The 24,204-nt window shown below is 46.5% G+C and overlaps 2 protein-coding genes across 6 annotated transcripts in view; one reads left to right on the top strand and one right to left on the bottom strand.

The window, feature by feature from the left end:
* The window catches only part of NUBP1 (NUBP iron-sulfur cluster assembly factor 1, cytosolic), a 32,633-nt gene extending 25,229 nt beyond the window's left edge, over positions 1–7,404 (bottom strand). For all 5 annotated transcript variants that reach the window (XR_009452551.1, XR_009452553.1, XR_009452552.1 and 2 more), the window contains exons 1-3: positions 7,326–7,404; positions 7,144–7,248; positions 4,329–4,462 (exon numbers count right to left, since the gene is read on the bottom strand). Coding sequence is in view for 2 of the 5 variants with exons in the window: in XM_059693151.1 (XP_059549134.1) it covers positions 4,329–4,462; positions 7,144–7,248; positions 7,326–7,344 (258 nt within the window). In the remaining 3 variants the exon portion in view is untranslated. The remainder of the gene's footprint in view (positions 1–4,328; positions 4,463–7,143; positions 7,249–7,325) is intronic.
* A 14,429-nt stretch (positions 7,405–21,833) lies between these two features.
* TEKT5 (tektin 5) overlaps positions 21,834–24,204 on the top strand; it is a 37,125-nt gene continuing 34,754 nt past the window's right edge. Inside the window, exon 1 of the mRNA XM_059691830.1 lies at positions 21,834–22,409. Coding sequence (XP_059547813.1) covers positions 21,834–22,409 — 576 coding nt within the window. The remainder of the gene's footprint in view (positions 22,410–24,204) is intronic.

Below are 24,204 nucleotides of genomic sequence, written 5' to 3'. Positions count from 1 at the left end.
CCTTCAGTCTACTGCAAGGTCTAGACGTGTGTGCAGTGGGGCTTTCTGAACATAATTATATGGAAGAGTCATTCTATGTAAACAGCTGTTGATTCACAAGTGGTTACTTGCAACTGGCCTGGCGAAAGCCCACCTCCAGAGAGCTGGGAAGAATATGCCCAACAGCTTCAAGAAGCCACGATTGCTCCGGGTAACCTGGACCATGAGAAAACAGATTCCTCGGCTAGCCAACTGGACCTACAAATTTGACCCTCAAATGGATAGAAGAACGAATTGACAAACATGTTTTGAATCTGCTCAGCACTGTTTGGGTAGGCTATAAACCATTATCACTGAAGCAAAAATTTCATCGCCCCCCTATTTCAGTTAGTGGAATAAAGTAACAATAATGATCGCTATCAAAGACACTTACTGAGCACTCACTATATGTCAGGTACCCGGTTAAGCACTTTACGTTTACATGTATTGTATCACTCAGCCTGCGTCCATTTTACCTACCCGAGGTCACAGCAGTGGTGTGGGTGGGGCTGGGTAACTCTAGGGCAGGGGTCCTCAAACTTTTTAAACAGGGGCCAGTTCACTGTCCCTCAGACCGTTGGAGGGCCGTACTATAGTTTAAAAAAAAAACTATGAACAAATCCCTATGCACACTGCACATATCTTATTTTGAAGTAAAAAAAACAAATGCTTTCGGCGGGCCGCATGTGGGCCGCGGGCCGTAGTTTGAGGACCCCTGCTCTAGTGCCTATGCTCCTGGCCACCACGCTAGACTGCACCCCAAATGCTCAATTAGAGTTCCAACTCCTCTCTCCTCCAAAAGGTGGGAGGTTCTGCTCTGTCTCCCCAGCTCTGCCCTCATTTGGTCCCTGCCGTTGCTCCAATCCCTGCCCTAGTTTGGACCCTCGGGGCCTGTCCTGGAGACATGGCTTCGCCCTCTCACGGTACTCAACCACACACTCGCTGGCTGTCGCGTGGTGCTCCTAAAGCACAGGTCTGGCTCAGTCAGCCTTGGCCCTTTCCCAGGAGCAGTCCCCCAAACGGCCTGCCTCTCCATGTCTGCCCCGGCAGTCCCACCTCTGTGCCTTGGTTCCCTCTCCTCCGTCCATCAGTCGCCATCACAGTCCTGATGCCACCTTCTCCAAGCCCAGTTGTCTCTCCTTTTCCCCAAATCCCTAGAGAACATCTTGATGGCAGACACCAGATTCTAGAGAAGCCCACGTCAGCCACGTGCAGCCAATGACAGCAGCCCCATGGGTTATAAAATGATCGGAACAGAAATGAGGGATAAGGCAGAATTCAGAGCCCTAATGACTGACAGGAACACGGAGCGTCACAGATCATGTAGTCCAGCCACTTCACTGTCCCAGGAAGGCTGTGCCCTGCCCAAGGTTCCAGTCCTGCAAAGCTCTTCCCCAGCCAGCACAGGTGCTTCTGGTGTTGAAAAACAAACCAGGGCCCAGCAAACTACACCCTGGGGCCAACTCCAGCCTGCCACCTGTTTTTGTGCAGCCCACAAGCTAAAAGTGGCTGTTATATTTTTAGAGGTCTGGAAAAATAAAAAGAAAAAGAATACTTTTGTCATGTTGGAACAATTATGTGAAATTCAACTTTCAGTAACAATAAAGTTTTATTAGAACACAGGCATGCTTGTGGTGTATAGGTTGTTGATGGCTGCCTTCATGTTTAAGGGCAGACTGGATAGTTGCTACAGAAACTGTATGGCTGGCAAAGCCTAAAATATTTGCCATCTGGCTCTTGACATGAAATGTTTGCCAATTCCTGACGCAAACTCTAATTTTGTAATCCAATGACTTAAAAAATATATATATTTCTGGAGTTCTTAGATACTGGTGAGGTGTCTTGGGGGCCACTGTGTGTGTACGTGTTTGTATGTTGAGGGCATATCAGAATGGTGGCTTGATCCCCTTGCCCACTGTAGCGGGCTTTATTGTTTTTAGTTTATTTTTGTGGAGGAAATAAAGCCTTTATCATAGTAAGGTCTTAGGGTGCTATTGCTCACTGAGGTAGAATGGATTATCTCACACAAATAGAAAGTACTGAAATTTATCCAGCTTTTAGAGTTTTAAAATATAATAGGCAACATGTGGCAGTTTTGAAATTTCAATAATAAATATACCTCTGCAGTCCCTCTAGGTCAGTGGTTCTCAACCTTGGCTGCACATTAGAATCACCTGGGAATCTTTTTAAAATCCTGATTTCTGGGCCTCATCCTCCTGAAATTCTGTTTCTTTGTTACTAATGTTGTGGCCCCACCCCATAACAAAGAAACAGAATTTCCGGAGGACAAGGCCCAGAAATCAGGATTTTAAAAAGATTCCCAGGTGATTCTAATGTGCAGCCAAGGTTGAGAACCACTGCTCTAGAACTATCTTACTTTCTAAAAAAGTCAAACAAAAGTAAACATATGTCAACAAGTAAGAAAAGAAAGTTGAAGTGAAAGTGTTAGCCCTCGTATATAAAAATAACTTTCAATATTCAAAATGTTAGAAAAGTAATGTTCACAAATAAAACAATGCATGAAAGAAGGTACACACAAAGACCATGGAAAGAACTGAAATGGCAGGGAATGGCTTTCAACACAAACAAAACAAGACTGTTTCTACATTACACAGAGCTCTTCTGCAGGCCCCAGACAGTGCTCTGATGGAGAAAACAGCATTTAGTTGGCAACTGAAATAGTGACTAGCAAGTTCTCTAACCCAGAGCACACACAGTGCCAATTCACAGGTTCTCACGAGATCTCTCATTTCAGGGGTCAACACAGCGGAGGCTGGGTTTTGGAGACACCCACGCCACTCTACAGTTCTGAGATGTCCAGGTTTCTTTCATTGGAATTTTGGGCAAAATTTCATTTTGGAAACAACAGGTCATTTTAGAATGTAACCTGTGTTAAAACAAAACAAAACTGAAAAACACAATTGTCATGGTTTTATTAGATATAAAATGATAAAGTGAATATTGGGATCATTTTCTAAGGTTAATGCAAAATTACCATGAGTCCCAATGAATAATGTATTTTAAAAATCACAGGTACTGCAAATTTCCATTTGACCTTTTGGGAAAAAGTATTTTTTTCTTCCCTGCCCCACCATACCTTTTATTAAGGCTGAAATCCAGAGAGCAGCACTGGGTGCTTTGAGTTTTCCTGCTCATTTGTGTAGCTGGGCATATGTTTGTGGCCCAGTACAGGGGTCAGCAAGTTTTTTGAGGTCTGATGAATTTTTTATTGTTTTGTGAAATATATACAGCACATCAAGTGTTTTCTTCAAGGGCCAAACAGAAAACATTTTAAGCTTTGTGGGCAAAATTATGGATATTATGTAGGCACTTATGTAACAACTAGAGGCCCAGTACACGAATTCATGCATGAGTAGGGTTCCTTGGCCTGGCCGGCAATCAGGGCCATCGGGGCAGCCGGCCAGGGGGAGGGACCACGGGAGGTTGCTGTGGGAGCGCACTGACCACCAGGGGGCAGCTCCTGCATTGAGTGTCTGCCCCCTCGTGGTCAGTGCATGTCATAGCAATTGGTCAACTGGTTGTTCGGTCAACCGGTCGTAAAGGTCGCTTAAGCTTTTATATATATATAGATTTAAAAGCAACCATTTAAAAACAAACAGCTCTGGCCAGGTGGCTCAGTTGACTGGAGCATCACTGGTACACCAATGTGGGTTCAATTCCCAGTCAGGGCACATACCTAGGTCATGGGTTCAATCTCTGATTGGGGCGTGCATAGGGAGGCAACTGTTGATGTTTCTCTCTCACATTGATATTTTTCTCTCTCTCTAAAAATCAAGAAAAACAACAACAACATATCCTCAGGTGAGGATTAAAAAGTAAAAATAAAAACAAGCAAATATAAATCCCCCAAAACAAAAATAATAACAATAATAAGAAAAGAAAAGAAAAGAAAAGAAAAGAAAAGAAAAGAAAAGAAAAGAAAAGCAACCGTTTATAAATGTAAAAATCATTCTTAACTCACAGGCCATAAAAAGACAAGAGATGGGCTCGTTTGGGCCAAGAGCTATAGTTTGTAGACCCCTGCCCTAGAAAAAGGCAGAAAGGGGTCAATCATGAGAAGGGAATCTGAACTTGATGTAATAAATAACCAGCATGCCAAGAGAAATGTACACCTGTTATCCATCTTCACAACTAGAGCATCCAATGAAAGCTTTCATTGCTTGTCTGCTACGTGTTTCCTCATCTTCTCTGCAAGGATCAAAGAGGCCAGTTTGGCTTAGTCTAAGGAACCAGTTCTCCACAGCCATCATGAACCCTCAGACAGGAGCCTCTCCCCAGTTTTCCCCTACCTGCGTGTTTTCATCCTCCGCTAGGGCGTGAGCAAGGTGGGCGCTGAACGTGCTTTTCCCAACGCCGCCTTTCCCAGACAACACCAAGATTTTGTGTTTCACGGTCTTCATTTTCTCTTTGATTTCCTCTATGGCTGCAAAGAAAGCAATTCAGGGGATGACATACTCCAACTAAATCCCAAATGTCACTCTTCCAATGGGCTAGAAAGGATTGTGTGAAATACCACCTAGTCCAGTGCGGGCGAACCTATGACACGCGTGTCAGAGGTGACACACGAACTCATTTTTTTGGTTGATTTTTCTTTGTTCAATGGCATTTAAATATATAAAATAAATATCAAAAATATAAATCTTTGTTTTACTATGGTTGCAAATATCAAAAAATTTCTATATGTGACACGGCACCAGAGTTAAGTTAGGGTTTTTCAAAATGCTGACACGCCGAGCTCAAAAGGTTCGCCATCACTGGCCTAGTCAATGGTAGTAATAAGTGCTACAAAGAAAATAGGGCTATTATCACACCTGACATTTTCTTATTGATTTATTTGTCATCCCTTACTAGAATATAAGCTCCACAAGGGTGAGACTCTATCCTGAAGCGTTCACCACTTTATTCCTGGCTCCATTACAGAGCTATGAATATACAGTCATACACCACTTAACAACAGGGATACATTCTGAGAAACGTGTCATTAGGCAATTTTATCCTACAAAGCACTCACACAGCCTAGATGGCAGAGCCTATTATCTACCTAGGCTATACGATATGGCCCACTGCTCCTAGGTCACAAGACTATACAGCATGCTACTGTATGGAACAGCACGAGATCAAATCAGGCAGAGAAGATGATGTAATCAGAAGATAAACATGAGATGTATGAGGCAGCTGTCAGTATAACACAGCATACTGTTTTACAGCAAACTCTTATTAAGTAGAAAGAGGACATTTAAAATAATGATAAGTATAATATACAATAGTAAATATATAAGCCAATTAACATAATAGTTTATTATCAAGTATTATGTGCTGTATATAATTATATGTGCTGTACTTCTATATGACATGGGTTTATTCACACCGACATCACCACAAACATCTGAGGAATGCTTTGCACTATAAAGTTAGGACAGACACGTCACTAGCTGATAGGTATTTTTCAGCTCCCTTAAAATCTCATGGGACCACTGTCACCTATACAGTCTATCGTTGATCTAAATGTTATTATTTGGTGCATGAGTGTAGTAATGATTCTCAAACTGGGGGCAAAATCTGCCAGGGGACATCTGGCAATGTTTTAGGTGTCACAGGAAGGGGTGCTCCTGGCATGTAGTAGGCAGAGGCCAGGGATGCTGCCAATGTCCAACAATGCTGACGACAGCCCTCAGCACACAGAACTGTCAGCTCCAAAAGTCAGTGATGCCCAGGATGAGAAACGACAAACAGCAGGCACTGGGTAAGTACCCGTCACTGATGACTGTCACTTATTAGACATTTGCGGTGCTTTTCAGGACTCCGCCTTCTTTCAAGCCCTTCAAGCAACACTGCGAGGTAACTAGTTTTCTCCCCCATTACTGACAAGGAAATAGAGGCTCAGGAAAAAAGGTTAAGACTCTTGCTCAAGGTCAATACTGTTTTTTAGGGGACTAAAGATCAAACCCAAGTCTCCCTTTGACTCCTTCAAAATTCTTCTCCCAGCTTCCTGCCTTTTATGTCCCAGAGTCCGCCCCACTCTCCAATGTGACCCCCTATGCTTATTGCTGTGACTTATTGCTTGCTTGCTTGTTTACTGTGGGTCTCCCCTACTAAACTAAAATCCCCTAGAGCAACCACCTCTCTTTCACAGCTATATCCCCAGCACCAGCACTGTGCCTAGGAGGCGATTAACACATATTTCTGTTGAATGAATGGAAGAATCGCTCCTCAAAAGGAAGAAATTCTGTCCAAAGAAAGTACCTGAGGACGCCAGGATGTAAGCCCAAGGTCCCTGACTTCAAAGTTTATAGCCTATCCCAGTGGTCGGCAAACCGTGGCTCGCGAGCAACATGCGGCTCTTTGGCCCCTTGAGTGTGGCTCTTCCACAAAATACCACGTGCGGGCGTGCACATACAGTGCAATTGAAACCTCGTGGCCCACACACAGAAGTCGGTTTTCGGCCTGGGCGAGTCTATTTTGAAGAAGTGGCGTGAGAAGAAGTGTGGGTACGTTCCCTGAGGTCAACCCCTCAGATTGAGGACGTTTTTAGCAAAGGCCAGCTTAGGAGTACCCTAATTAAGTTAATAACAACGTACCTACCTATATAGTTTAAGTTTAAAAAATTGGGCTCTCAAAAGAAATTTCAGTCGTTGTACTGTTGATATTTGGCTCTGTTGACTAATGAGTTTGCCGACCACTGGCCTATCCCATCGCGGGCAGCCTCCTCCAGACCAGTCACTGTCACTCAAACTTCTGGCCACACCCCTCAACCCAGGCAACTTCTCCGGGGCCCCGCCCTTGGGGCCCCGCCCTTAAGACCCCTTTTGACTTCAGGCAAGTCACCGATCCTCAGGCTCCACTGCAGCCGTCCACGTTCCTCGGTCCTCGCCTTTTAAAGGCCCTGCCCCTCGGCCCCACCTCTGTCATTCATTCCTCAAGTCCCGCCCCTCGTCGCCTCCCCTCCCCCCCATCGACTTCACCACCAAGCCCCGCCTCCTCCAGCCCCGTACCTGCAACGCCTCCTTTAAGTCACGCCCACCGTCCCCGCCCAGGTTCGCCATAAGCCCCGCCTCTTCCGGCTCACGCCTTTTACGTCCCGTGCAGAGCTCGTCCCTTCCTTACCTGGGTCCGGAGCCTCGCCGGCGCCTGAAGCGCACAGCCGCTGGTTGGGGCACCCTTGACAGGCGGCCCCTCGGCCGGCCTGGGCGCTGCCGGTTCCGGGGCAGTCTGCGCGGAGACAGAATCACAGTTAGAGCGGCTCCTGTCTTCCAGCCCCGCCACCCACGCCCCTCCCGCGCGCTCACTGTGAGGCGTCTCCTCCATTTTGCCGCCTTAGTCGCCGGAACCTGTGCGGCACCGGAACCCCCTTTGCGTATTTCCGGCTCGTGGCACTCAATCTGACCCTCCCGCTGCGTCGGGAAGAGAGCGGTGCGCACGCGCGAACCTTGCGCGGGGCGCCTAGGGCTGTTTTATTATTACTCTCCGCATTGAAACTGCTGCAAATATCAAATACTTACGCATGTATCTCCTAGGAACAAAGGCGTTATCTTACATGACCTCCACACCATCTTGATAACCAAGAAACTTACCATTGGTGCAAAATTATTAGCCAGTGTGTCTTTAGTCTCTTTTAATCCAGTACAGCCCTCCTCCCTGCCCCTTCCCTCCCCTGGCTACGTGTTTTGTCTTTGTGAGGTTAATAAATTTGAATAGTTCAGGCCAATGGTTTTATAGAATAGCCCATAATCTTTCTTTGATTGCCCCACCCCTCATGATCAGATTCAGGTTGAAAGTTTTTGGCAGAAGACGAATATCATGCACTACCAGTATCACAGCAGGAGGGACATTCGCCAATTGGTCCCATTGTTGGCATAAAAAAACAAACGTCAGAAGAGTAAATTTTAAAAATCTTATTGGCTTTGTCAACCGATGGTCTTTGGCACCAACAGGAATCCCCAGTTTGGGGGTGTGGTGAAGAAGCAAACTTTACAGTGCAAAACAGCTCAATTGCAATACAAAGCAGGGCTTTGAAAGCAGCACACAGGTCCCTCTCTGGTAGAGAGCTCTGCTCTGCTCCTCAGGGGTCTGTTTTGCGCTGTGCAGTCAGCTCTGGCCTTCGCCAGTCTGCTATGCTGCAGTGAGAGTCAGCTTCTGTGCTTCAGCTCCACTGGGTAAACGCAATCCTCAACCTCAGGTGAAGAAGAAAAGTACTTCCAGAATCACAGGGGAGCTGGCTTATATAGACAGAAGCCCCACCCCTGCTCTCTGATTGGTCAGTCCTCTGCAAATGAGGGCTCCAAAGCTGCACAGTTTGATTGGTCAGAATAGAGCCACTCTGATTGGTTGGGGATGAGGAAAGCCTCAGTTCTATTGGTCCTTTATATGGGCTGACTCAGAGGGCAGAAACACAATGCAGGTAGGCAAGCCAGTGCAGAGGCAGGTAGGTCAGTGCAGGCTTCTCCCAGAAGTGCAGTTTGTGTTAGAGACCCCTGTGCAGAAATGGCTGGGTTTTTTGTTTGTTTGTTTGTTTGTTTGTTTGTTTGTTTGTTTGTTGGGGGGGGGGGGCTCTGTTTCTTAAAATTAGAGCCCAGTTAGCCACCAGGAGCCCTTCTTAGTAGGTGTCTTCTTTCTCTTGGTTCACAGCTTTATTCAATGATTTACTAATCAGATAGCATCCCAGCGAGCAGACAGAAAGGAGGTCTGAGGAGCTGTATAAAATGACTTACAGACTTACATGGTGGGGATGGGTGAGGTGGGTGAGGGTAGATTACATAGGAGTTTATGGAGCTCGTGCTCTGAAGTCAGATGACTCGTGTTTAAATTTTGACTCCAACCAACCCTGATAAGCTCAAAAAACACCGGGCAAGACCCTTCATGCCCCCAGCCTCTTTTTGCTGTAAAATGGGATGATGAAAACATTTGCCCTGTGAAGTTGCTGTGGAGATAAAATAAATCTAACTCATGCAAAACACCAAGCACAGAACATCAGAGAACAAAGCGCCAATACAGGCATAGCGCGGAGACACTGTAGGTTCCATTCCAGAACACCATAATAACGCGAGTATCGCAATAAAATGACGCGTAATCTTGTTTGCCTTCAATCTGTGAAAAACGTAACACCTGTGAAGCGCAATAAAGCGAAGAGCAATAAAACAAAGGTCTGCCGGTATGGTATGTAGGGTTGTGGTGACAGTTGCAGAAATGATTTCCTGCACCCTTATTTACAGATGGGGGACTGAGCCTACCCAGGGAAAGTTGCCCCAGATCACGTGGCAGGTTAGTGGCGGAAACAAGACTAGCACCTGGGGCAAATTAGTTAAAAATGTAAATGCTGATTAACACACAGGTGGTGAAAACTAAGTGCGCAGGAGGGCTCTGTGGCTTTTGCGTTTCACCACTAGATGGCGCCCTTCCCCTACCTATGAGGAAAGTAGGAAACGGGAAGAAAAAAAAATTAGAGCCCTTGCTGGTTTGGCTCAGTGGATAGTGTTGGCCTGTGAGCTGAAGTCTCCTGGGTTTGATTCTGGTCAAGGGCACATGTCTGGGTTTCAGGCTTGATCCCCAGTGTGGGGCGTGCAGAAGGCAGCCAATCAATGATTCTCTCTCATCATTGATGTTTCTATCTCTCCCTCTCCCTCTCTGAAATCAACAAAAAAATTAGACAATTTTCTACCTCTTCCCTTATCCAGCAAAAATATCTAACAAAGGGCTATATATCCGCAGGTACTTAGTATATAATTGAGATGGAAAATGAGGTTCCATTTTATTATTATACTAGATGCGTGGTGCACAAATTCATGCACAAGTGGGGTCCCTCGAACTGGCCTGCGGGATCAGGCTGAAACCAGCTCACTGACATCCCCCGAGATTGCGAGAGGGCACAGGCCAGGCTGAGGGACCCCACTGGTGCACAATCGGGGCCAGGGAGGGACCGCAGGAGAGCTCCAGGGTATGTCTGGCCCATCTCGCTCAGTCCCAATCTGCCGGACCCCAGCAGCAAGCTAACCTACCAGTCAGTGCATTTGCCCCCTGGTGGTCACTGCATGTCATAGCGACTGGTCGACTGTCTGCCCCCTGGTAGTCAGTGGGTGTCATAGTGAGTGGTTGAGCAACCTTAGCATATTATTAGCATATTATGCTTTGATTGGTTGGATGGCCAACTGCACGACTGGACACTTAGCATATTAGGCTTTTATTATACAGGACTAGAGGCCCGGTGCCATGGGTAGGGTCCCTAGGCCTGGCTGACAATCAGGGCTGATTGGGGTCCTGATCTTCCCCGGCTGCCAGCTGCTAACCAGGGCCTTGGTTCCGTGCCGCCCCCTGGTGGTCAGCACATTTCATCGCAAGTGATTGAGCTCACAGTCTCCTGGTCAAACTCCCAAGGGGACACTTTACATATTAGCCTTTTATATGGAGAAACCAACATCTGTGGTTAAGAACACAGATTCTTGAATGCCGGCTGTCTGCGTTCAAGTCCCAGATCCCCAGTCACCAGATTTCCATCTTTTCTTCATGCCTCAGTTTCCTCCTCTGTAAAATGGCAATAATAATATTAACTACCTCAAAGGGTTATTGATGGGAGGGTTAAATAAGTTAACATGCCGTAACCGGTTTGGCTCAGTGGATAGAGCGTCGGCCTGCGGACTGAAGGGTCCCAGGTTCGATTCCGGTCAAGGGCATGTGCCTTGGTTGCGGGCACATCCCCAGTGGGGGCTGTGCAGGAGGCAGCTGATCGATGTTTCTCTCTCATCGATGTTTCTGACTCTCTATCCCTCTCCCTTCCTCTCTGTGAAAAATCAATAAAATATATTTTTAAAAATAAATAAATAAATAAATAAATAAATAAATAAATAAATAAATAAGTTAACATGAGGAACACAGTTTTTAAAAAGGGCACATTTGAGCTTTCATGTGCTTGCAGTGATTAGTTCTTAAGAAGCTTTATTAAAACCATCACAATTGAGACAGTGAACACATGTGTCATCTACCAAAGTTTCCTGACCTTTTGCAAACCTTCTCCTGACCCCATTCTCAGGCAATCACTGATCTGTTTATTGTCTCTATAGCTTAGCCTGGGTTTTCTAGAATTTTATACAAATGGAATCTTGTGTCCGCTCTTTCTGACCTGGCTTCTTTCACTCAGCATATTTATTTTAGATTCATCCGTGTTGTTGTGTGTGTGAAGTTCATTTCTCCTGGTTGCTATGTAGTATTTCATTGTCAGATTACACCATAACTTGTTTATACATTCACCTGTGGATGGATATTTGCATTGCTTCCAGTTTGGGCAGGTTACTAATAAAGCTGCTAGGAACACCGTTGTGAAAGTCTTGGTAATGACATATACTTTCTTTTCTCTGGAGTAAACACTTTAAGAGTGGAATGGTGCAATGGTAGGAAACTGCCAAACTGTTTGCCAAAGGGGTTGTACAATCTCACCCGCAGTGGGTATGCCCAGTCTTTTCGTTTTTTTGACCCTTTAATAGGTGCGTAGTGATATCTTATTGTGGTTTTAATTTGCATTTCTCTAGTGAATAACTATGTTGAATGCTAGGTGTCTGCGTCCAAGCCCCAGATCCCCATTCACTAGCTTTCCATGTGTTCATTCACCATCAGCCTGTCTTCTTTGCTGAAGGCCTCTTCAAATCTGAAACCCATCAAAAAACTTTTTTAGTTGTTTTATTATTGAGTTTTGAAAATATTATTTATTTTCTGGATACAACTCCTCGATCAGTTATATATTTGGCAAATATGTTCTTCTAGTCTATGGCTTGTCTTTTCATTCTCTTAAAAATGTGTTTTGAAGAGCTATTCTTTGATGAGGTCCAGTTTATCAATTTTTAAAAACGTATTGTGTGTTTGACATCATATCTAAATCTTTGCTGAACACAAAGAAATCTTTGCCGAACAAAGATTTCCTCCTATGTTTCCGTCTAGAATGTTTATAATTTAGACTTACATTTAGGTCTTTGACCCATGTGGAGTTAATTTTTGTATTTAATTTTTTTTATACGATGAAAGGTATGGGTTGAAATTTATTTTTTACACATGGATATCCAATTGTCCCAGCACCTTTTGTTGAAAAGACATCCTTTCTCCATAGAATTAACTTTGTACCTTTGCTGAAAATCTATTGACCGTGAACATATTTTATTTCTGGATTTTTATTCTGTTCCATTGATCATTGTTTATCTTTATGCCAATACTATGCTGTAGCTTTAGAATAAGTCTTGAAATCAGAAAGTCTAAATCCTACAACTTTATTTTCCTTTTCAACGTTGTTTTTGGCTATTCCAGGCCCTTTTGGATTTTAGAGTTGGTTTATTAATTTCTACCAAAAAAAAAAAAAAGTGCCTGCTGGGATTTTGATTAAGTTTGCCTTGAATCTAAACTTTGATAAGAGAAGAAGTGACATCTTAAAAATATTGAGTTTTCCAGTTCACACACATGACATATCTCTCTATTTAGGTCCTTTTGAGGCAGGATAGTAAGAAGCCAGGAAAATTCCTTGGCAAGAGAAATGGGGAAACTGAGTCAGATTCACATTGGCCTCATCCAGTACCCCACCTCACCTGCCTCCTTCTACCTTGCACTGCTACTTCCTTAAGCCCTCAGGACAATGAGATTCTGATCAACATCGAATAATCTTAGGAACAAAGCCTCAGGCCTGTTGACCACAGAGACAGGGTTTTGATCAAACGATAACTAGGCTTCCGTTGTATTTCAGCTCCAGGCTCAGAAAAGCAGCAAAACCAGATGATGCAGCAACACCACAGCTGGCACCAGGACCAGATGCAGTGTACAACGACCCTCTACCCTAGGGCTGACCAATCAGTAGAGACCACAGCCCTGACTGTACACTCATTTTGATGCATCAGCATATTCAAGGACATACCTGGCAAGCTGATGAATATTCTGAGATCCTCCCCTGAGACCTCCCTTAAATTTCCACCTTTAGAAAACAGATAAAAACCCTTAAGACAAAGGACCCCTTGGGAGCTCTTTCTGAAGTGCACCTGTGCCTTCCCTCTTCTTTCTTCAGGCACACGGTTTTGCTTTTTTTCTCCTAAGTTCTGAAGTTTTCCAGATACTTGCAACCAGGGGAGCAGTAGGCAGCAGCAGCTAATATGGGGATAACCCCCTGAATCTGTCTCCAAGGGGCCTCTGTTTGCCTCTGTAACTTGTTTCCTGAGCCCACCCAGCCCAGCTGGCTCACTTCTTCTGCCTCTGTGACTTTCTTTCTAAGAGGCCAACACAACTCTCAAGAAGCCCGCTCAAATCTTCTCTTCAAGTGTACTTTATCTTTGAAAGCTAAATAAATTAACTTCCTCTTGGCTCTGAATTCTTTCTTTGCCAACATTGCCACTAACACCTTTAAATTTATTTCAGCAATCTATATATATAAGAGAGTAATATACAAATCAACCAAATGGCGGAACGACCAGAACAACTGCTCGACCAGTTGCTATGAGACTCACTGACCACCTCTTGGTCCCTCCTCCATGCCAGCAAGCTCTGATAGCCCAATGGCAAACAGAGAACTGGGGGTGGGTGGTATGGGGGCGGGGGGGAGGATCACAGGCCAGGCCTAGGGACTGTATCCATGCACGAATTTCATGCACTGGGCCTCTAGTATTTTATAATTATTTTTTTCAGTCTTTTTCCTTCTGCAATGTCTAACATGCCATGTTATAGACCGAATGTTTGTGTCCCCCCAATTCCCAAATTCCTATGTTGAAGCTCTAGCTCCCACTGTGGTGGTATGAGGAAGTGGGGCCTTTGGGAGGTATGAGGGTTAGATGATTTCATGAGGATGCAGTTTCATGATGGGATTAGTGCTTTGTAAGAAGGGACACCAGAGAGCTAGCTGTCTCTCCACACCCAGAAAGGCCAGGTGAGGGCACAAAGAGAAGGTGCCCACGTATAAGCCAGCAAGAGAGACCTCACCAGAACCCAAACATGCTGGACACTTGATCTTGGGCTTCCAGTTTCCAAAGCCATGAGAAATGAATTTCTGTTGTTTGTTAGACACCAGTACTTCGTTATGGCAGCCTAGGCTGACTAAAACATTCCTTTAATCCCATCTCGTGTAGTTTTCATCTTTGCAAGTCCACTTCAGGTATTGTGTTTTTTTTTTTTTTTTTAAATATCTTCCATGTCTCCATTTAATGTGTCCAATTTCTCCTCTAGCTTCTTGGACATGTAGAATGCAGTTATACAACTTTTTAGAGGTCTTTGTCTACTAATTCTATTGTCTCTGTCATTCCTGGTTTGGTTTCAATTCATTGGTTCCCCCCTCCCTGCATGACAGGTCATATTTTTTTGCTCCTTTGCATGACGGATCATTTATTATTGGATGCCAGACATTGTGAATTTTACCAATTGCGTACTTAAAATTTTTGTATTTTTACAAATATACTTGATTTTTTTTTTTTCTGGGACAGAGCTAATTGACTAGAAATATTTTTTATCTTTGGGGATCTTGCTCTTCAGCTTTGTTAGGCAGGACAAGATTGGTATTAGGTTTGGGGCTCATGTTGGCCTAATCCTGAGGCAAAACCTTTCCGGGTATTTGACCTGGTGCTGCACAAATTATGAGATTCTCTACTGTGGCTGGCAGGATGGGGAACTATTCCCAGCCCTGTGGGAGCTCTGGGGCTTGTTCCCTCTAATCCTTTTGGGTGGTTCTCCCTCCTGCCCAGGATTGTTTCCTCACATGCAGGCCCTGATCCTGCTCAGCTGAAAACCAAGGGACCCCTCTTCGAACCTCCAGCACTCTCCCTGGGTAGCTCTCTCCTCTTCCCTGCTCTGTCCTTCACACGCTGGCTGTGTTGGTGTCCCGCCCTCCTGGCTCTGTCTCCTTAACTCAAGAAGTGACTGACCCCTCCCGACTCCTCCCTGTGCCAAAGCCTGGAAACTGCTCAGGTGCAGAGCTGGGGCAACTGCAGGGCTCACCGCACTTGTTTCCCATCTCTCAGGGATGCCCATCCTCCACAGCCTGATGCCATTGCTACCACCAATATGGCAATGAACACACATATGCATGCATGTTAGCATTTGTGCATGTGTGTGTCTGCAGTAACATTTCCAGAGACATTACTGGGTCACTAAATGCCAGCCAGGGCCAGCGCTCTAAGCACCAAAAAAATAAAAAAATAAAAAAATAACCTTTGGAAATTCAAAGTGAAAAATAAATGCTTTATTGTAAAGAACAACTTTTGTTTTTGAATGATACAAACTGACGTGGATACTGAATTCAAAGCAGCTTTTCTTTGTCTTTCCTGTGTGTGTCTTTAGTTTGCTGGGTTTCTAAGCACTGCTTGGAGCCACCTCTAGCCACAAATGTTGGCTGCTAGGTGGGCGCAGGGGAAAGATTCCTGCCGCCCCACAGGGGGCACCCAAGGAATGCTTGCTGACGCGATGAGCTGATTGCACGGCTGCAGGAAGCTCTATCCGCCAGCGCACCAGCCAGCGCCTTTCTTCTGCAGACAGATTGGTTTTGCATTAAATTCACAGACAGGGAGCCTTCCCTTCAGAGACCTCGGAAGTCAGGCTGCCAAATCAGCAGATTCCAGACAGAGATTGCAGTAAAATAGAGTCAGTGCAGTCCTGGGCCTGGAGTCGCCAAAAGTTGGGAGGCGGAGCTGTGGAGGAGGACTGGGAGCGCCACTGGGGGGCTGGGTGTCAGTCAGGTCTCCCATCTCTCATCTCCCCGGCCTCCCCTACTCCACCTCCGAGGGCGGTGTCAGAAAGAGAATGGGTTTTCTATGGGCGGGGTTCAAAAGAGATTGAAAGCAACCGTACAGTGCAGCGGTTCTCAGCCTGTGGGTCTCGACCCCTTTGGGGGTCAAACGACCCTTTCACAGGGGTCGCCTAAGACCATCGGAAAACACATATTGAATATATAATTACATATTGTTTTTGTGATTAATCACTATGCTTTAATTATGTTCAATTTGTAACAATGATAATAGATCCTGCATATCAGATATTTACATGACGATTCATAACAGTAGCAAAATTACAGTTATGAAGTAGCAACGAAAATAATTTTATGGTTGGGGGTCACCACAACATGAGGAACTGTATGAAAGGGCCGCGGCATTAGGAAGGTTGAGAACCACTGCCCTAGTGGGAACTCTAAGCAGTGATGTTGTACCTGATAACACACAGAGTCAATAATTTTATTAACCCCCCCTCCCATACAACAGTATTTCCAGAATAATTGTGCTCCTGGTTAGTTTTTTAGTTTTGATACACTTGACAAATACGAAGATTGCATACTCAAAGGGCCTTGCTTTTAGTATTTTCACTTTCTAAATATTGAGAAGTTGATTTCCTTGAGTATTCTGGACTGAGTTTGTCAGGCTTTACTATTCTTTTTTAGTTGGGCTGTGGCCAACTACTTTCAATTTATTTTTCTCATTTAATGGCATTTGAAGTTCTATCGCTTTATTCATTCGTTCATTCACTTATTCATTCATTCATCCACCCACTTACCTACTCACTGATTCATACATCCATTCTCCATCCATTTCTTCATTCGTTCAGCAAACCAAAATTATGCGCCTACTATGTTCCAGGTACTCTACTCCGTGCTGTGGGTAAATGATGAGCAAAATCAAACAAGGTCCCTTATCTCATAGAACTTATTTCAGGATCTCGCTATTTCAGGTACGGCAAGTACCAGTGTCAGCTGGGAGCTGGTAAGAAATGCAACATCTCTGGTCAGTCCCAGCCCTCCTCAATCAGACTTTGCATTTTAGCATGCTCCCCCGATGATCTGAGGGCACATTAACATATGAGAGGCACAGATCTGGAGGACTAGATGGGAACTTAAGTTTGGATGAGCCAGAGTATTATTTTTTAAGACTTAAAACAAATGCATCATAAATAAATGAGACCTTGGGAGCAGCAATGATTTAGGACAGTGGTTCTCAACCTTCTGGCCCTTTAAATACAGTCCTCATGTTGTGACCCAACCATAAAATTATTTTCGTTGCTACTTTATAACTGTAATGTTGCTACTGTTATGAATCGCAATGTGAATATCTGATATGCAGGATGGCCTTAGGCGACTCCCGTGAAAGGGTCGTTCGACTGCCAAAGGGGTCACGACCCACAGGTTGAGAACCGCTGGTTTAGGAGCTGCTTCAATTTGCCCCTCAACCCCCTGAGTCTTCACATTTCGGAAAGCACAGTACGTCTGCCTGTCTGCATGCCTATTTGTCACCCCGTATACTTTCATATTGCTTATTGTGGTGGAAATGATAAATGCCCCCAGAGACATCCATGTCCTAACACCCTAATGTGGGTATGTTGCCTTACCAGGCAAAGGGGGCTTCACAGATGTGAGTAAGTTAAAGATCTCCAGACGGGAAGAATCTCCTGGAGTATCTGGGTGGACCTGACGTGATCAGAAGGGTCTTGTAAGAGGGAGGCAAGAGGTCAGAGGGGAGCGAAGTTGCTGTACTGCTGGGTTTGTAGATGGAGGGAGGGGCCTTGAGCCAAAGGATGCAGGCAGCCCCTGGAAGCTGGAAAGGCAAGGAAATGGACTCGTCCTTGGTGCCTCCAGAAGGAACCAGCCCAGCCTACACCTCGATCTGAGCCCCTTAAGGCTCTCTTTGGAATAAGTTTGTGTTGTTTTAAGCCACAAGCTCTGTGAGGATTTGTGACAGTAGCCATAGGAAACGAAAACAGCCACACTCATCCACAGCACAAGATTGCAAATTCAATAGAATGCTTTTTGATTACTGTTGCAATCAAATCCTTTCTCTAACAATTAGTCTGACTTTTAAAAACTTTGACATGGAGTCTGACTTTCCCACTTCTTGGGCAGGTGACCTTCATTTGAGAAACGGGCCAGGGGGGTGGACTAAGTCAGGGGCTCCCACTGAGCTCCATGGAACCCTGTGGACTCACGGGGAAGGCCCCCCACCTCCAATCCCTCCAGCCAGAGCACCTCAGGGCTCTCTGTCCACATGCCCTGCTTCTGTGGGAGTTTATTTGAAGACAACCTTTCACATCAGAGAATGTGTTTGAAAACCACTGACTTTTTAAAATTGCTTGTAACTTGGGGATATAGAGACCTGACTTCACTGAGATGTTCTCTGAGCTCCCTGCCAGACCCACTGGAAGCACATCCAGGGTTTTTATCTGGTTCAACTTTCCCCCTTGGGAAACAGAGAGGGTGTTACCCGAGCCAGTTCCGGAGACAGGCTGTGCGCCCCTGGGCAAACAAAGTCACCTCTCTGAGCCTCAGTTTGCCCACTGCAAAAGGAGGGAATGAATCATGCCCAACTCCCAGCATTTTCAAAGGATAAAGATAAAAGGACGTGACAATGTGTGGTGTCATGATAACAAAACCAGTAACAATTGTCTAACACCTACTATGTGCTAAGTACCTTGCTGTGCCCTACTTGGTTCTCACTACTCCCTTCCACGGCACACAGTTGCCATCAATTTCCAGGCTGGGAAGGAGGTGGAGCTGGGATTCCACTGGAAGGAAAGGCCACCTCGACCTGAACAGCATTGACCAGATTTCCCTGTGTGCATCCTTCCTGGCCAGGGAGGCCCTTGACCAATGGCCACTGACTACTACGCTGATGTTTCTGTAAACAGGCGGAAGTGGAAGAGCAAGTACTTAACAAGTCTGCGAAAACAGATTTGTTTGTGTCAAACCTCTTGCCAACTTTCCACCAGTAACATGACATATTCTCTCTCTTTACAGCAGGAAAAAAAATGCATGAGTCATATATATATATATATATATATATATATATATATATATATATATATATATATATTCATGTACAATATATATGTTAAAAAATGTACAGATAGTATGGATGAAAAAGAGGCACAGTAATAAATCTAATTGAAAGTAACCTCAGAGGGTGATCTGATCATAAATTTCTAACTGGGTAGGTTCTGGTAGGTAGTCACCTCCCAGACCTATAACTTTTTAGTAAAAGGTTTATTTTTGCCCTCAGCAAGCCCTTTCCATATTTCTTAGGCACTAGGTCTGTGGTCAGCAAACTGCAGCTCTCCAGCCACATGCGGCTCTTTGGCCCCTTGAGTGTGGCTCTTCCTAAGCCTTAGGAGTACCTTAATTAAGTTAATAACAATGTACGGACCTATACAGTTTAAGTTTAAAAAATTTGGCTCTCAAAAGAAATTTCAATCGTTGTACGGTTGATATTTGGCTCTGTTGACTAATGAGTTTGCCGACCACTGCACTAGGTTAACACACCTTTGAGATGCCAGAGTAATCCTCTTTTGCAGGCCCCTCTGAAGAACAACCACCCTCAAGAGAGCACAAAATCTTGTTAACTATTCTGTAATCCGATCCCTGCCTTACTTCCCCCCCCCACCCCCCACCCCCGAACCCTCATGCAATCTTCCTTCCTTCAGTCCAAATGTACAAGCCAAACAGCAACACTGTTATTCTTCAGAACATTTGAGATCTTGCTTCTCAGCAACGTTCCTCAGTTTGACACAAATAAAATCTTATAAAAGTTCTCTATAGGTTTGGACATTGCTTATGTCAACAACAGTCCACCGCCAGGACTCGGAGATCCGCTCTTTTCCTCAGGGAGTCCTGCCTTGCTTAGGAAAGTCAAGTGGAGCCCAAAGCGCTGGAAGGGAGACGGGCTGGCTTCTCTGGTGGCAGTTTCGCTCTGTGGGGGGCTGACTTTCAATGGGGTTTGTCCTCCCACATTTCGCCAGATCAGTCAAGCAGGCCACCTGGAGCCCAGGGGAGCGAGGCCACAGGTCCTTCCCACCTGCTTGGAGCTGTCCACACAGGGGGTCAGCAAGGGACTGACTTCACGAGCCTCTGGAATTCTCTAAGACCCTGCTCCCCTGCCACAGCAGTCCTGTAACTGGTGCCAGGCGAGGGGCCTTGGTGTTCACGTCTGAGCCGCCCACACCTACGCCCCGGGCTCGTGGCCAAGGCAAACAGGCAGGAGCAGCCACCCCTGACTAATGCCCCTCAGCATCTGAATTGGAAGCCGTTGCCAGGGTTCAAGGAAAACCCTGGCTGCTCCTCCCCCTCGCCCCACACTCCCCCACCACCACCCCTCAGGCCAATAGGACAGGAAAACCTTCAGGACGATATACATGCACATAAAAATATATCTAGTAATAAAGTATATTTCTAGGGGCCCCCAGGCAAGGGGAAACCCTCACGAATATATATCTCCAAGTAAAAAATATACATGTGCTTCCATCCAGTAACTTCTTCCAGAAGTTATGCTCAGACTTGCCCAGAAATGTATGCGGAAGGATACAGATTGCATTTAGCATCCTGCTAAGGGGAGAGGCCCGCCCAAAGGACTGCATTCTGCATGATCCCGTTGATATGGCATTCTGTGGGGTCAGAGGCAACAGAGGACACGCGTGGTTGCCGGGGCTAGGGGCACAGGGACAGCACAGACCCCTTCCTGGGTGATGGGAATGTGCTCATCCTGGTGGCGGGGCGCTTGTGTGCCTGTCAGACTCATGAGACCAGCGTGCGGAGAGGGAGAGGTGCGCTGGGTGAAAACTGGACCCCCACTAACCTGCTTAAAGGCGCGCATGTGGAAGGCCATTTGTGGAAGCAATGTTTGTAACAGCAAGAGACAGGAAAGACGTTAAATGCCTGGGCATAGAGAATGGTCAAATACATAATAGTAACTAATGGAATGGAGGACCGTGCAGCTACTAACAGGAAAAGATCAAAGTGCTGTCCAAGAGTTATGGTTGTATGGGAAATGGCATGCATATTTATCATTTATGTAAAAAGATATAGATTTATGTATGCTTGTATATGCATAGCGTATTTCTGGAAAGCTACAAAAAAATCTGAGAATGGTAGTTATATCTGAGGAGACTAAAGTCGCCAGCGGTGATGAGAAAGTCTAGATTTTACTTTATACCCTTAGCTAGTGCTTGTATTACTGTTTTTACCTTGAATGATAAACCTCACATCCTGGATGCCCACCCATTCATTCAATGGTTCACTGGGACTTAACTGGTGAAGCAATTAGACATGGTCTCTGCTGAGTCCTGGAGCTCAGAGCCCCTCCCCTTATTAAGATCAGGTTTATTGAAGTATAATTTATGTACCATAAAATTCACCTTTTCTACTGGTTTTCACAAATACATTTCGTTGTGTAACCCCCACCACCATCAATACGTAGAACGGTACTATCGCCATCCCCTCATTTCCTTGTCACCACTGATCTGTCTTCTGTCCGCATGGACCTGCCTTCTCCAGGATGTGGCCTTTGGAGCCTCGCTGCTTCCCTCAGGGGAATGCATTTGAGATTTACTCAGAGATTTGCGACTGCCCAGAGCCCGTTCCTTCTGGCTGCCGAGGACTAGTCCCTGCGGTGGACGTACCGCGTTGGTGCCATCCTGGGGACAAAGACAGAAGGAAAACGAGTAACCTTGACCCAGTTGGCCTGCCTGACTGTGTTCACTGGCAGCAAATGTCCTCCCACAGGCAGAGTCAGGTCTGGGAAGGCAGATTCGACTGTTAAGGAAAAATACACAAATGTCACTTCTTCTCCAACTGCGGACTGAGACACTCACATTCACGTTGTTGATTGTATGGGTTTTGATTGGGACAGTATGCCCCCCGCCCCCCGCCCCCCGCCCCCCCAGGCCTGACAGGGAGCAAGGGCCCCGGGAAAGCCCTGTCCCCTGGGCTTTATGACAACAGTGCCGAGTCATAGAGGCCCTGCCCGTCCCTGGGCGATACTGGTTCTCCTGGCTGTGGCCCTGGCTCTCCTGGGCAGAGTTTTGCCCTTGTGGGCTGATGGGAAATGATGGAGTTTTTGGGAACCAGTCAGAACGCCAGTTACTGTAGCCCCAAGAAAATCTGTAGCTTCACGGATCCTCTGGATGTGCAGGCCCCGGTGACACAGGAATGTTACCAGCCCTATTACCTGCCCGGGTACCGCTACCTCAACACGTGGAGACCCAGCCTCTTCCACAAGATCTCCAGCACCCAGATCTGCCCGGAGGAGGGAGCCACATGCCAGGGCATTCAGAAGCCGCCCACCATCCTGCCCTCCCTGCGCTCGGGGCTCTTCTGTCGCTACAGCTCCCACGACTGGGACCGGTCCCACGAGATGCAGATGCGCGGGGCGGAGGCTTCTCGGCTGTGGGCCGGCCGGCTGACCGGTGACTCCATGCGGCTCATGCAGGACAAGGACCAGCTGACGAACCAGATGCAGGAGGGGACCTGCCGGAACCTGGGCCAGAGGCTGTCGGACATCGGTTTCTGGAAGTCGGAGCTGACCTACGAGCTGGAGAGGCTTCTTAACGAGAACCGAGGCTTGGACGCAGTCAGGAAGCGGCTGGAGTGCGCAGCGGACGAGGTGAACTGCCCATTGCAGGTGAGTGTGGGGCGGGGAGAGGGGCGGTGGCCCCTGCGATGCAGCCCCATCACTTCCCTTGAGCGATCACATGACAGGCACCTTGCAGGTTGGTCTGTGCTGCAACGTCATCTGTAATCTGTTTATAACATAAAAAGTATAATCTTAGCCCAGCAGGGGTGGCTGAGTGGTTGAGCGTTGACCTGTGAACCAGGAGGCCACGGTTCAATTCCCAGTCAGGGCACGACCCCCAGTGTGGGGCATGCAAGAGGCAGCCAATCAGTGATTCTCTCCCATCATTGGTCTCTCTCTCTCTCTCTCTCTCTCTCCCTCTCCCTTCCTCTCTGAAATCAGTAAAAATATATTTTTAAAATATATAATCTTAGTCAATTTAGGACAATCCCAGTCACATCAGGGTTCCTCACACTGAATAGAATGTCATCTCCTTGGGGTTATATCAAAATTAAAGAGTTTCATCAAGATATTACAAGCATATGGGGGCCTACGTGTGTGTGATGGACACACTTAAAATAACCACTTTGTTTTCCTCCAAAGCTCTTAACACCTTCTTACAAACTCTATAATATTCACTCCTATCCATTTACTGTGTGTCTCCCCTAGAACATAGGTGCCATGAGGGCAGGGAATTTTGTCTGCTTTGTCACCAGTGTGTTCAAGACATTCTCAGCTGCGACGTGCCTGTGCGACTATGCTTGACTAGACCAGTGGCTGGAATGTCTTCCCAGCCTGGCTCAGTGTTTGGCACAGAGTAGGCACTCAATAAGTATTTGTTGAATAAATATCTGCATGTGGGCACTCACGACACTTCCCTGTCTCCCGTCACATCCTAGATCGGTAAGGATGGCTTTGGGCTGCATGTGAACAAATAGGTGGTCACAGTGACCCAACCAAAGAGGAGTTTCTTTGTCTGTCAGTGAGAATTCTAGAGGGAAACACCTCAGGCATCCATCCACTTGATGCTAGAAGGCAGCCAGGCTCTGATCTTTCTGCTCAGCCACCCTTAGCATGTGCTGCTGTCCTACCGTTTGCAAGGACATTTCCTGTCTCACCTTGCAAGCTCCTGCCTGCAAGGAGCGCTGTGATGTTCTCATTCGAGGCAGGGAGATGGGGATAGGGCCGTGTGCCCACTGGGTCTGTCCCTTTTTATGGGGAAGATCAGTTTTGCCAAAGGCCCCTCATGTGATTCCATTTTTAGCCCATTTGCCGGAACTCACCTGGGCTCCCTGGCTCAGAGGAGTCCGGGTGAGTGAGTGTTTTTCTCTGGGTCCTGGAGTGGACTTGGGGTGAGGAACCAGCAGTATCTGCCTCATGCTGGGGAACTCATCTTGGCCACACAGATGATGTTCAGGGGCTCCCTGAAGTGTGTGGGGACTCAGAACCTCCTACCTGGAAACGACGTCAGGTGTGGGCACTTCTGCAGGAGACGTCTTGTCTCCAGACCCCTCGGGAGACATGGCACAGGGTCCGTCCACTCTGGTGGGGTGGGGGCGGGGTCCTACTATCTCCCCACGCCCCTAAGTTCCTCCCCTGGGAAGAGAGTGGGCAGGGATGCTGCTCAGAGACCCAGGGCAGCGTCCCAAATCTGTGTTCTCCTCTCTCCCTATCTCCTTACCCCCAGCCTGTGTGGAAAGCCCAGCTCTGCCCGTCACATGTGCCTCCTCAGACAGCCACGAGGTGGCACAGGCGCCAGAGTCATCTCAGTTCTGTCCACTTCTCTTCATCTCCATGGTTACCACCTCAGTCCGGCGTCTCTCACTGGACAGTCGTGACTGCCTCCCCACTCCTGCTCCCCTCT

This window comes from Myotis daubentonii, chromosome 4 (assembly GCF_963259705.1).
Source record: "Myotis daubentonii chromosome 4, mMyoDau2.1, whole genome shotgun sequence".
Classification (NCBI taxonomy): Eukaryota; Metazoa; Chordata; class Mammalia; order Chiroptera; family Vespertilionidae; genus Myotis; species Myotis daubentonii.
Note: the sequence above shows the minus strand (reverse complement) of the source record. Positions and strands in the feature narration are given on the sequence as shown.